The sequence below is a fragment of the Pelodiscus sinensis genome, chromosome 23 (genome assembly GCF_052426305.1).
Source record: "Pelodiscus sinensis isolate ZL-2025 chromosome 23, ASM5242630v1, whole genome shotgun sequence".
NCBI lineage: Eukaryota > Metazoa > Chordata > Testudines > Trionychidae > Pelodiscus > Pelodiscus sinensis.
Window position 1 is genome coordinate 14933996 of NC_143074.1, and position 14570 is coordinate 14948565.

The window sequence follows — 14570 nt, forward strand, 5'->3', positions numbered from 1 at the left end:
TTTTGCATTCCTGGGAAAGGAGAAAGACTGCAGCTTATACATGAAATCTTCAGCAACAGAACACTTGTCTGCCTAGACTTCTGACTAGTAAGTAGGTTTTAACTACAGCATGCATCACAGCACACTTCAGCATTTCCACGTGTGGTCTGAAGCCTCATCCCTCATGTTATTACGAGTGTTATTACATGCCTCATGTTATTACAGCACGAGTGATTCTGCAAACTTATGGATGTTGGAAAAGACTATCCATGGTGGCAGCATCTTATCTCTTAAGTTAGTTCGTGATCTGTTTTGTTGACAGAGGGCTGAGATGACAAGATTTCTCTCTGCTGGAGGAGATGACAGAAGTTTGAACAATTTCTTTTCCCGTGTTAAACAGCTACCCCCTGGCACTCTCCTAGCTCCCAGCGGAGGTCCTTTTGTTGGGTCTTGTACAGATTCCCCTTGCCTGGCTTCCTATAATACTCTGTGTCAATCCTCCAAAGTCAATCATACTGCAGCGTCTGATCACCATAGAGCAGTCTCCCTAATTCTCAGATACTAACCTTAGGATGGGAATTAGAATTATGTTGCTTCCTTCATTGTAATAATTAAAACCATTGGGACAGAGAGAAAAGATTTTTTCTCTCTCTCATACACACTCACACCCAAGAAGAGGGGCACTCCCTCCTCCTCTTACCTAAACACAGCCGTGCACATCTCATTTGATGTACCAATATGCACTGCATCTATCAGAATGAAGATTTCAAAATAACTCAGGAGCCCGAAGGGATGTAAACTCTCCTGCTTCTGGGTACGGGCTCATGTCTGTCTAACAAGGTGAGGAAGAAACCTCCTTCGGGTAGGCAGTTCTGTAACTGCCTAATACAGCGTTTCTTGCACCTTTCCTCAGAAGTAGTTGGGATTGGACTGATAATCTGATCCAGATCAGCTGCTCCTATGTATGGGGGCTGCATTAAGCACTATGAGTTTGTTAAATCACCCGGCATTGACTGGATTTTCTTTGTTAGATGGGATTTTATTTCTCAAAGAGTCATGGAACTGGAAGGAACCCCGAGAGATCACCAAATCCAGTCCCCAGCACCTCTGGCACGACCAAGCACTGCCCCTCACAGGTGTTTGTCTAACCTGCTCTTAAAAATATCCAATGATGGAGATTCCACAAATACCCCCGGCAATTTATTCTAGTGCTTAACCACCCTGACAGTTAGGAAGTTTTTCCTGATGTCATGAGATTGTTTGAATGGGATAAAAATCTTGCCAATACCAAGATTTTGAGGAAAGCAGAACGTGAAACATGTGGCTTGTTAGTCAGTGGGTAGGACTAGAATAGCATTGCAGAGGCACTGCAATTCTGTGGAGCAGGGGGAGCTGCAAGTTCAGGTCAGGCCCACCTCTCACCACCATCTTTGCTTTCCTTCCCACTGGTGCTGCTATGCGAAGTAGAGTCTTTGGGATGGCCGTCTTTGATGGCGGGAGATTCCTAGAAGAGAAGGAAGCTTTTGATCATTACATGGGATCCTGCAACCACTGGTCATCCCACACTCACAGCCTTGCTGCCTCTAAACGGCCCTTTACTGTATATTCCTATGGAAGGATTAAAGATTGATGCTAATTAATGCCAAATGCCAGGAAAACACAAATGTTAATTAGCCAGGAAATGGGAAAGCATCTCGGGAAACTTGAATGTTATTATTTTTGTTTGCCTTTTAAAGTTGTGAAATTCTTCTGACAGTTACAAACCACAAGTCAGTTGCTGACCTAGATATTAACCTTTCCTCCAAATTTGTTCATCAACTCTTGCAGCTGAAATGTACTTGCCCTCTGCTGAATTACATCTGTTCTGCAAGACTGTTCTAAACTTTTCTCTGAAACTCCTCTTCTAATTCTTTCTAGTTACAGCCCGCAGAAGTCATAAGAACATAAGAACAGCCATAAAGGGTCAGACAAAAAATTCCCTCTAGCCCAGTATCCTATCTTCTGACTGGCCAATGCCAGGTCCCCCAGATGGAATGAGCAACAGGAAATCATCAAGTGATCCATCGCATGTCACCCAGTCTCGGTCTTCACAACATCCTCTGGGGCAAGGAGTTCCACAGGCTGACTGTGAATTGTGTGTAGAAATTCTTCCTTTTTTTGTTTTAAACCTGCTACCTATTACTTTCATTTCGTGACCCCTAGTTCTCTGTTAAGGGAAGAAGTAAATATCTTTTCCCTATTTACTTTCTTCACTTCATGATTTTATAGACTTCTATCATATCCCCTCAGTCTTCTCTTTTCTAAGATGAAAAGTTCCTGTCCTATTAATCTTCAGATGGCAGCCATTCCAAACTCCTAATAATTTTTGTAGCCCTTTTATGAACTTTTTCCAATGCCAAGGTATCTTTTTTGAAATGCGGTAACTACATCTGCATGCAATATTCAAGCTGTGAGCATATTACAGATTTTATATAGAGGCAATCAGATATTCTCTATTCCTTTTTTTAATGATTCCTAACATTCCCACTTGTCATAATGTTGAAAAAGAGAGTAACCCGAACACAAGGCAAATAATAGCAGTTCAAAGCAAATAAAAAAATACACCTCACATTAGCCATTTATTAAGGAGGAAAATAACTATGAAAGATAAATGGGGTTAACAACTTTATAGTACTGTAGATATTTTGCAGTATATGGAGTGCTCCCTGGAGGTTCAACATATCAACTTGAGATGATTCAAACCACATTTCTAGAATTCAGAATCGCCCTAGAAATTTTACAGCCAAGTCTGGGTTTCTATGTATTTGCAAAGTCGTGCTAAGTTACACAGTGAGAAACGCTGTGAAGCCCTCTTCCCTTGTTAAAAGCTAGCTGGATGATATGAACAAGGAGGAGGAATTGCCTGATTGTCAAGATGTGTTGATAGAAGGGAAGTGGTGGGAGCCTCATTACTTCAGATGTTAAATCTAGACAGGAATAAACACTAGATCATGGACTTCAGGGAACAATTCCACCTAGGCAGAGGAGTGGACAAGACAGAAAATCACAGATCTTTGCTTTTGCTATTTTCTACAATATAACAGGAAAATAATCAGTAGCACTGGAAGACATTTTATACTGGGCGTTGTTGTACCCCTGTCTGTACTCCCTGTGTCTGGCAACCAGGACCATGGATTCAGGGCCAGGAGTGGAGCCCCCAGGTAAAACCTGAGGGTGCTACAGTACCCCCTGCACTCCTAGTTCCTATGCCTATGAAGATGATACCCCCTGTGATGTGATTTGCCCTATCTCTTGTAGGAAACAGGGAAAATGAGACCTGTGCAGAGGAGGAAAGGGTTAAGAGATTATATCAACCACTTACTCTGCATCCCAATGGTGATGAGAAAGGATGGCAATTTATAAACACAAGACTGGATTTGAAAAAAGCCGAAGCAGTTAAGTGTTTAGTACAGAATTGGCACCACCAAACCTACAGGTCAAGGCTTGTACCTTTCCAGAAAAAAACAAACCCTTGTGTACACAGCCCTAAACCAACTACAAAGCACGCTGAAGTAGCTTTAAAAGGAAAAGCAACCACCATGTTCTTAAAAACATTCACCCCAAATCTCTGAAGCCAAGCATCATCTGTTCTCCATCCAAACCAAGATTTCCGTCTAGAGCGAGAACCAAAACAGACAAGCAGGATGGCCCACCACCAATGCAGCCAAGTCAGCAAAACACAGAAGCCCACAATATGCAAGAGACTTATAAAAAGCATGTTATGCTCTGAATGAGCTCAGCATGCACCAAGCAGTCCCTTCCAGTTTACTTACTCCTTCAGAGTGAGGGAGTTCCCCGTTGCTTTGGCCAGAGGAATACAGATTGACGTATTCACCCTCACCAGCCTCCTCACTGGCGTTTTCACTCTACAGGAGACAGGATGAAAGGAAATATGTCATGGTGCCCCCACGCCCAGCACTTAATGTGTGCAAGTGAACATGCCTGGCCCATGCCCTGGCAAGAAAGGATCTCTCCCCACCCTCTGGTGCTTGGGCTGGGATCCTTTCCTTTGGCTCAAGCGGAGAGGTGTCACTACTGACTTCGGGCTCTGTAATTCCACTGAGATAATCGCCATTTCCCAACTCAGCAGGACTATCCAGAAGGCCGAGTGGTGCAGCCATCAGCAGCAGGAGAGTAGCACGGATGCCTTTGAGAGAGCTACTACGGAAGCCACCTGTTGGAGATCACAGTGTAGCCCAAGGGTGGGCAATAATTTTTGATGGGGGTCACTCCAAAATTTTGGAATATGGTCGAGGGCCGCACTCTTCCATGATATTAATGGAGGAGATGCAGGGTCTGGAATGGAGGTTGGGTGCAGAAGGGAGCTTGGGGTAAGGGACTGGGGTGCAAGAGGGAGACGGGAGTCTGGGAGGGAGTTGGGATGAAGCAGCTGGTTGTGACCTAGTGCAGGGGTTTGGGATGTGTCCTAGGGTTGGAGGAGATTGTGATCTGGAGCAGAAGGTTGGGGTGCCAGTTCTGGGAGGGGGTGTAAAAGGGAACCAGAGGGTTTGGGTCTGTTGAGTGAGGGAGGTGAGGGGGGGAGACAGAGTTGGGGTAAGAAACGGCTGGGGTGCCAGAAGCAGGCTGTGGCCAAGAGACTCACTTGTCAGCCGCCAAACTAGCCTGCCTGCAGAGCTTAAAATGTTTCCCAGCCAGCCAGCCTGCTTGCCTGGCCATGTGCTTCATGAATAACTGAACCCAGGAGAGAGGTGTGATTCTTCTTAGCTGCCTGTTATTCTAACAAGCAGCTCCCATTGGCTGGTTTCTGCCAGAAACCAGCCAATGGGAATGTGCTGGGAGCAGGGCATCTCCTAAAACTTCCCCCTTCCCCTCCAGTTTTAAAACAGAAACAGAGCCCTGCAGCCCTGTTTTTGCACAGTGCACAGAGCTGCGGGGCAAGCTGGGGAGCCTGCCTGGGGCTCCCTGCTGCCTCCGCAGGCCGGATCTGGTGGCTTGGCGGGCCGTATTTTGCCCAGGCCTGGCATAGCCAAATGTAAGCTCAGACTTCAGAGTCACAGATTCTGAACATTTATAGTTGAAAACAAGATGGCCACAATAGGGACCTAGCTACATACTCTGGGTGTTATCTTGCAGCGTAGATAAGACCAGACTGCATTCCCAACACAGGCCATGTAGCATAGGTTTGTAATTCCATTGAAAACACAGCCTAGACTAGGGATGTTAAATGTCAGTGAATTGATTAACCTCATGAATTCTTATAAGTTATTCGACTATTCTATAGTCCCCGGGGGTGGGGCCGGCAGCCAGTGCGCTCCGACCCCACTCCTGAGGAGCTCCGTCAATCTGCACTGCTGCCTCTGTATCAGAGGCAACAATATGGGGAGCCAGACGGGAGCTGGTCCACAAGAGGAGCCAGTTTAAAACCTAGCTCCCCTCGCAGACTCGCTGTCTGTCGCCCTGTGCTGCTGCCTCTGATATAGAGGCAGCTGCCCCTATCTGGCAGGGGTTTGAGCTCCCGGACCCGGTGTGAACCAGAACAGAGCAGGGCTGCCTGCCCGCCTGGCTCCTAATACACTTTAAATGCAGAGTCGCAGCAGGGGTAGGTCTCAGACCCTTCACAAGCCAGCACTGACAGAAGCTGCTGGCCAGCCTGCTAAAAAATTTACTGGCAGGTGAGGGGAAGGGGAAATGCATGTAGTCTATAGCATTGATTGATAAGCTTTTGCTTATTGGTTAATCAATTACACTATTACATCCCTAGCCTAGCAGGGTGCAGGGGCCCGGAAGGCAAGGGGGCCTGGTTGAGGAACCTGATGGGCTGCTGGCTGGGAGTTGCTGATGTAAGCATCTCCCAGCCAGTGCTTGCCTCTGGCACCTCAACCCCTCTCTTCCTCCAACCCTCTGCCCCCTCCTGCACCTGTGCCCCACATAACCCAAACTCTCTGCACCCCTGCTCTCGCACTTGTACCCCTCCCAGACCTTGCACCCCAATCCCATGCACCCCCTCCTGCATGCCTGCCCCAGGTCACAGTCCCCTCCCATCCACCCCTACCCTCCTTCTGCACTCCTACCCCACATAACCCAAACCCTCTGCATGCCCTCCTGCACCCAGTCCTCTGCAACAGGTCACAGTCCCTCCCAGATTCCAAACCCCCTCCTGCATCCCAAACTCCCTTCTGCACCCAAGACCCCGCACTTCCTCCATTAATACCATGAAAGAGTGTAGCCCACGACTCCTTACCAAATTCTTAGAGTGGCCCCCCATTACAAATTACTGCCCAGCCCTAGCCTAGACCTTACCTACAAACACAAGATTAAAACATGCTAGAGGTGGCTGCAACTCTATTGCAGGAAGACCCTTCAATACTGAAGATGTAGGAGTGTAGCTAGTTAGGACTGAAGAATCTGAAAATAATTTTTCGTTCGCTTACTTGACAAACCCTGAATTGAGGAAGGTGCCCCTGCTTCCCCTTCAGTCAGACATGCCACATACTGGTTTGGTAGTTCTCATCTCCTCTGCTGTTTTGTGGGAAACAGACGCTTGAATTTGAGTCTTTCCAGGCAAGTGAAAGAGGAACTGCTTACTTTAAAAATGCAATTGCCAAGCACAAGGGTTCACATAGCTTCTTAACAGATCTGGAACCTAGTACTGCCCGAAAATACCTTCTCCAAAGATGATCGGACTAACACCCCTGGCTGAGCCAACCAGTGCCGGATGCTGCCCATTTCATGGCGTGCACTCTAACCAGTAATGTAGCACAGGCTATTTGCAGTCAGAAGACTGGGATTTGGAGAAGCCCCCAAATCTGTTGTAGATTAGAGGGGACAGTAAGCTGTTAGGTCCTTTCCAGACCCTCATTATTAAGTAAGGCAGGAGTGGGGCGCCTAGCATAGCAGTCACAAAAGCTTGACGTTCTAGTAACCAGAGTGCGTATGAACCAGTGGTCAGGAACGAATGTTTAAATACATTTCTGTTATACTAAAATATGTATTAAAACAAGCGACAGTTCTTTAAAAACACGGCCTTGTATTAAGGTGCATTATCTCTTTGGATAGTCTCACCGAAGACGTCTGGAGAGAATCAGTGAAAGAGGTTTCAGAAGGAAGGCAGACAGGAGCATTCCCATTAAAGCTGCTCTCCTGAGAAGAGGAGTTTGGCACATCCACAGTGCTTGGTGACTGGCTGGCTGTGGTTGGCACCGCTAGATCAGAGCTCTGAGACTGATGGACAGGTGGAAAAGGTGGGGTGGAGGAGGAAGAAGAGGTAGAAGAAAGAAAAGGAGGAACAGAAGTTTGGTTGTGAGGCACAAAGTCCTGTGAGTAGGACCTAAACACAGATTTGTACTACACAATGCAAAATGAACAACATAAAAACAAGGAGGATGGGAAAGAGAGACAGACAAAAGAAAAAGTAATTAGATTAATAGTAGTTTAGCAGTGACAGCACAAGGTTTTTCTATCAAAGGCACCTCTTTGTTGAGAGGCAAAACTAAATGGAGGCAGCATTATTTTATCATCTACACACGAGAGCTGAAATCACTAGCTGGGACATCTGCCAACTTTTCTCCAAGTAATGCATGTTCCTTATAGATTACCAGGCGGCTCTTCTTACTGCAAATGGGGAAAAGGGGCAACTGAAAGTCTTCAGTCATTGGTGGAAAGGAAGGCTCTAGCTATTTTGGTACAAATAATGACAAAAACTGCGCCTTGCCAATTGTGAGCAGGTGAAGACACACACAAGCATACAGATACCATGATGATGAGAGAGGTATAAATACCTAGACAGAGAGAAGGATTGTGTGTCTAATACTTCCCCAGTGGATTTCAGTGGGACATACACTTAAAATGCTGTTTGCTGCAACCATATAATTTAACAGCTATTGTGAAAAGTCTGCTCCATAGATCTAGAACCTCACAGAACACAGAGGAGAATGACTAAATATTGACTTCAAAGGTATGCTGAAAGATAGGTTAGGTTACAAGCACAAATGCCATTATTCCTTTCCATTTTAGAAATGAAAATTGCTCTGCGAAGCAATGAAGTTTACATTAAATTCAACCTCTCATTCAGTGGATTTCGCAGAGTCTACTAAAGACAGGACAAAAGGAAATACACATTATAGAGGAAACTCTATTGTGCCAAATGTTCTTGCTTTCAGACTCTTACCCAGACAGTACTGAATGTGAGTACGGCGGAGGGAGTACATCATGCCAGGAGAGCTACAAGAAAACCATCACATATCACTCTCTACATTTGTTACTGAAGAGGAGGACAGTCAGGCTGACTCAAACGCTGGAACGAATTTCTTAGAGTACCAGTGACACCCAATTTAAATAATGAGGCAAATAAGGCTAAACCTGATGGTCACGGATGTTTTTTAAAATACGCACAGGAATGTACCCAGGAAGCCTGAAGGAAGAATCAAGTATCTAAAAAGCTTGTGAGAAGCTGTTGTTCATCTTGGGGCCATAGACATGAATGCACTGCATAAGCAGAGTACTTTGCTATGGTTTTCTAAAAGTGCAAATGCAGGTTGCTCAAACTAGGCTGAATAGACATGCTGCTACATTACCAGACAGAACGGAGATTGATCTCTCTTAACAATTACATGAAGCTTTTTCATTATCAGAACTTCAACAGCCCACTTCAATGCTTTATCGATGAAGCGTGAACAGATCATAAAAACTAAGTGTGTCACCTGGCAGCATTTGGATGTACAGGTTTCGGCCTTAACTTTTTCATCTTGCAAACATTCAAATGTGCAATGGGCAGTAAAATCTAAATCAAGGAGAAATCGAGACATGCCTCAGGCCAGGGCCTGAGTATTAACTGAGTTTTATCACTACAAAGTGAAAAGGTCAGTAGGTAGCTAGCTAGACTTTACCTTACTTCTTCGGTAGTTTCCCCCTCTCGTGTTGCGGGTGAAGCCTGAGCTAGTTTCTCTTGTGTTTCCAGAGCAGAGACTGAATCACAAGTCACCACAAACAGGAATAGAGAGGCATGCTTTGGAGATAGAGCTAAAAAGGCTAGACAAAGACACACACACACACACACACACACACACACGTACACACACACGTAGAAGCAAACTCTTTCCAATGCACGCGGCTAAGGGGAGTTCAGGTTCAGGGCATGCTCTTCTCTGTTCCTGCCCATTTCTTTACAGATGAGCAGGGCTAGCTTTGGGGAGACTGTCAACTTTTTATGTGGCCTTAGTAATGCTGACAGTCTAATCTCCGTATTTACTTTCAGTTGTTTGCATAAAGGCTCCACTTTTGTTCATTTTCACTCGCCTGGCACAAAATACTAAATCCCTAGGAAGACGCCAGGCTCATGACATCATTCTTGCTCAGCAGATTGATTCTGCCTGCCCTCTCTCCTCTGATATTTCATGATCTCACTGGCGCATTCTGATAATGCCACATGCTCCAGGCTAGTTCTCAATTAGAAGGGGAGCAATGTGAATGGGGAATGTGGACTAGCTACCAAACACCCACAATAAAAGCTACACATTTAACAACTGTGGTCATAACAATGGAATTCTCTATTCCAATTAAAGCTCCTAGGAAGCATTCTGCAGGATGGACTTCCTGCTGCTACAGAGGACAAGAGATTTGTACACAATACATGCCTCAGAGGAGTAGCCATGTTAGTCTGTATCTGCAAAAAGAACAAGGAGTTCTGTGGCTCCTGAGGCTATGTCTACACCGAGGTGGTTTGGTGACAAAAATGCTGTCGACAAGCAAAAGTTGCCAAAAGTAAAAATTGGACAAGCCAGTTTTTCTGTCTCCCATTGTTGACATTTCATGGCCACATTGCAAGCACCCAGTTGACAGATAGCGCAAAGCGATGTGGGTAAGCATCCCACATTGCAATGTTGTGGGAAGGCAGAGCTGATCCCTGCACTTCTTGGGATTTCCTCATAGCTCTATGTCATCTCCATGATAAGGAAGGTCAAAGCAGCACAGCAGTCTCTCCGGCCCTTCCTCTGCAGCAACAGTCTGCCTGCCACTGTGTTTCTAGTGCAGGGCAAAACAGAAGTACTCCAATGATTTGTTCCCCAAATTGAGGCGCTCACTCAGCAGGCAGATACTTCCTGGAGCTTTGAAAGGAGGGGGGGGGGGGCATGTCTGCAGGGCAGCAGAAATCACAAAACGCTGAGTGCAGCCATAAGGACAAGCATTGTGGGATACTGGTGGAAGCCAGGTCTCTGGACAAACAAACAGCAGGGTCCATGCTGGCTTTTTGTCAACAATAAAGGGAGGGAAAAAGAAAAGTCTCTTTCGGGGGTGGAAGTTTTTTGTCGCCACAACTGGATGTTTTTTGGGACAAAAATCACATTGTAGTGTAAATGCTCTGTTTTGTTGCCAAAAGGCAGTTTTTGGTGACAAAACGTGTCAGGGTGGACAAGCCCTCAGAGACTAGATCTGTTAGTCTCTAAGGTGCCACAAGACTCCTCGTTGTTTTGACACAATACAATAATACAACTTTGAACTTACATAGCACATTTAATCTAAGGATCTCAAAGAGCTTTGCAAAAGGCAGCTATCAAAGCCCATTGAACTGACTGGGAAACTAAGTGCCAGGAGAACTTGAACCAAGCTTACAAAGAAAGTTAGTGCTAGGGTTGGAAAGAGAAGACAGGACTCCTGACCTTGCTCTAATTACTAGAAAATGCTGAACTCAAAGCCAGACTTATATGTTTCTATGGCAGAGGAATTTATGAATTAGTATTTAATCCCTGGAGTTGATTTAGGTTGCAAGTGTAAGGAATCTGGTAGCATCGCTCTAATCCATTAAACTTTCACAGTATTTGACAAAACTGGCAGGTTTAGCTCAGGTTTGGTCTAAGTCTAGAGCAGTTTCTCAACCTTTTTGATGCCAAGGACTGGCTTGCTGCCTTGCTAAACAGTGTCAGGAAGATCTCAGGGACTGGCACTGGTCCATGGACTGGTAATTGAGAAATGCTATCCGAATCTAGAGGATACAATGTGCTGCACTGAGACAGATGGAACAGGTAGATGTTGCAGGTTGAGATTGAGGCATATTTGGGGGGTTTGTGAGGGAAGCTTGCATAGTGTCTGTTTCAACCAGCTTGATATATTCGTCTCAATTCAAAAACACTTTTGTGCCCAAATATACCACAAAAATAGATTAAAAAAGTTGGGCTGGAAATTGGTTAATTCATATAGACAACATTCTGTACTTAATGGACCTCTGTCCTCAACAGCCTCTTAAAATGTAATCTCAGAATGGGGTTTGTAGATGTTACTGTAAAACATGGTATCAAAGAAACAGTCTATTATTACATGATCATTATAAATACAAACAAGAACTCGGCTACGAAGGAAGGAGCGCAGGGGACCCTTTGTAGGCTGACATTAATTAGCCTTGCTGCTCTTGCCTAGCAATTTTGGGATATTGGATCTTTTACAAACCAAGCCAGGAGAGGCCCCCCTTTCTGCTATATTTCAGCATGCTTGTGAGCAGCTCTGGAATCTGAACTATGCAGTCATGCTGGGACAAGAGCCAAGCATGAAGCACACATTTAAAGGGGGAAAACATCCAGTGTCTGAAATACTGTCCCATATGGTTCCCATTTCTGCTAATCTCCAGCCTAGCACACAGCTGCAGCATGGTCTGTTACAAGGACTTTAGCAGGGTCTGAGCACTGGTGATTTCGCCTAGAAATGCTGCTTCTCTTTTAAAACCATGCTGACTCGGGGCAAGGGGAGAGGAGAGGAGAGTCAGTCCACTCAACAGAACTGCAGCAAGAAAACAAAATCACAGCTGAGGGTTTATCTTGGGAATGGGTTAGGGCTTGTTTCTCCTATTTCTGAGAGGCTTCCGCGGGGTCAGCAAGATTTTGGCTCTGTCAAACTCCACAGCTTTGCTTGCTTCTAAGCTGAGTACTTTCAAATAATCTTCAGGAAAACCAAAAAGGAGGCAGTGCACAGCATGAACTTTTGGGAAAGAGCATTCAACTCTCCTCAAACTCATGCCATGCAAAATGCCAGGCTGCCTGAGATCAGCTCTCCTCTAACGCAGCCTCTCAAGAGGTGCTGCCAACAGACCAGCACTAGAAAAATTAGCACCAGCATGCAACCCTACTTTTGTTCCGTAAAAGCAAGTTACAGCTGCAGGTTTATTTGCTTCTCTCTCCTCCGCAAGCCTGGATAGGTAGTTACAAAAAGCTAGCAGAAGTGAAATCCTACAACCTCCGTGTGTAGGCAGTTTAGTATTTCTGTGGTCTTGCAGTTCAAATTGGCCAGAGGAGACTCTGACGTGCAGTGCATCACACAAGTTTAAAGAATCCTCCTTCTCTGCCTATCGGTGTAGTCACAGGTCATTTGCTGTTCTGGAGGCACCACAGTGAGCAATGGGTTTGAGCCAGGAGTGCTCTTATTTCACAAAGACGGTAGGGAGCAAGCTTGTCCATATCTGAAAGCTTACCTGGCACTAAAACAGGTTCCACTCAATGTTTTGTTCTCTGGGACAGGACTTCAGGGGCTGTGTCACTGAATATTTCCAACGGTTTGCCTCAGTTTTTGTCAGGGTTGCAGAAAGGGCTGGGGGATGCCACTGCTAGAATAGCAGGTTTACATCACTAGTCTCCTCAGTGTGACTGCATGCCCCAATGGTCAGTGCTGCTGTAACCTTTACCTTGGATTAGCAGGCAAAGATGAACCCACTATGCACTCATTTCAGGGGAGTTACTCTACTCGTATTGGGAAGATGTGCCTACTCGGGATGTAATAGTATAGTCAATTAACCAATAAGCAATAACCAATAAAGCAAAAGCTTATCAGTGAATGCTATGACTATATGCATGTCAATGCAGAGCCCCACTGTGTCTCTGCTGAGCTGCCAGCGGGCAGACAGCTCAGCTCCTACTACATTTTAAATGCAGAGCCGCAGCAGAGTTTGATCCTGGACCTGGAATGAACCGGGACTGAGCAGAGCTGCCAGCCCGCCTGGCTCCTACAACATTTTAATGCAGAGGCACAGCAGGGCTACGTCCCAGACCAGGCACGAGCTGGGCCTGAGTGCTGTAACTGACTTTACTGACTAATCATGTAGTTGATAAAAATTCTATCGACTACACGATTAGCAAATTAACTGCTTCTTAACATCCATAGTGACTACAAACTGTCACCAGGACAAGGTGTTTACAGGTTGATGTTAATTGAGTCTGAGACATAGCCTCTATATCCAGAGCTGGACTCAAATGACTGATTGAGCATTTACAGCAGGAGTGGGGAACCTAAGGCTCATCCCAGCTTGCATGGATCCAGCCCCCTGAGGCTCAGGACTTGCCCCCAATGGGGCTGGAGCACATAAAATCTATTAAGCTGGGCCTCTGTAGGCTCTGGTGAGTGAGCAGAATGTGGGGAATGTCTTTCTTCTTCTCACCTCCTCAGTTGGGGGCTTTTTTTCTTTTGTTTCTCAATTGTGTGCCACCTCCAACTGATTTTTCTGTGGGTCAGCAGTCCCTGACCCAACAAAGGTTCTCCACCCCTGATTTATAGCATCAGCAATCACACACACTGTTCACCTTCTCAGCAACACCATTGTGAGTTACGAAGCTGAATTTCCTTGTCAAGTTTATCCTGACTAGTGATGTTAGGAAGCAGATATTTCACTAATAGAATCATAGAACACTAGAACTTGAAGGGAACTCAAGAGGTCATCGAATCCAGTCCCCAGTCCTCAAGCAGGACCCAGTACCATTTAGACCATCCCTGATAGATGTCTATATAATCTGCTTACAGGTTAATGGAGATGGAGATCGTGTCCCCTCTCTGTCTTCTCTTTTCTAAACTAAACAAGCCCAATTCTTTCAGTCTTCCCTCATAGATCGTGTTTTCTAGACCTTTAATCATTTTTGTTGCTCTTCTCTGGACCTTCTCCAATTTCTCCACATCTTTCTTGAAATATGGTGCCCAGAACTGGACACAATACTCCAATTGAGGCCTAATCAGCGCAGACTAGAGCGGAAGAATGACTTCTTGCGTCTTGCTCAAAACACTCCTGTTAATGCATCCCAGAATCACGTTTGCTCTTTTTGAAACAGTGTCACACTATTGACTCATATTTAGCTTGTGGTCCACTCTGACCCCTAGATTCCTTTCTGCAGTACTCCTTCCTAGACAGTCGCTTCCCATTTTGTATGTGTGAGACTGATTGTTCCTTCCTAAGTGGAGTACTTTGCATTTGTCCTTATTAAATTTCATCCTGTTTACGTCAGACCATTTCTCCAGTTTGTCCAGATCATTTTGAATTATGACCCTCTTCTCCAAAGCAGCTGCAAAGTTCGTATAATCTGCAAACTTAATAAGCACACTCTCTATGCTAATATCTAAATCGTTGATGAAGATATTGAACAGAACCGGTCCCAAAACAGACCCCTGGAGAACCCCATTTGTTATGGCCTTCCAGCAGGATTGTGAACTGTTAATAACTACTCTCTGAGAAGGGTTATCCAGCCAGTTATGCACCCACCTTATAGTAGCCCCATCTAAGTTGTATTTGCCTAGTTTATTTATAAGAATATCATGTGAGACCATGTCAAGTGCCTTGCTAAAGTCTA

At 45.3% G+C, this 14570-nt stretch overlaps 1 protein-coding gene across 8 annotated transcripts in view; it reads right to left on the minus strand.

The window, feature by feature from the left end:
• The window catches only part of RAPGEF1 (Rap guanine nucleotide exchange factor 1), a 151991-nt gene that overhangs the window by 21432 nt on the left and 115989 nt on the right, over positions 1-14570 (minus strand). For 3 of the 8 annotated variants that reach the window (XM_075905548.2, XM_075905547.2, XM_075905550.2), the window contains 3 exons: positions 7042-7323; positions 3792-3884; positions 1395-1483 (listed from right to left, as the gene is read on the minus strand). In XM_075905548.2, the coding sequence (XP_075761663.2) occupies positions 1395-1483; positions 3792-3884; positions 7042-7323 (464 nt within the window). The remainder of the gene's footprint in view (positions 1-1394; positions 1484-3791; positions 3885-7041; positions 7324-14570) is intronic. The other 5 variants (XM_075905551.2, XM_075905553.2, XM_075905552.2 and 2 more) reach the window with 3 other exon arrangements.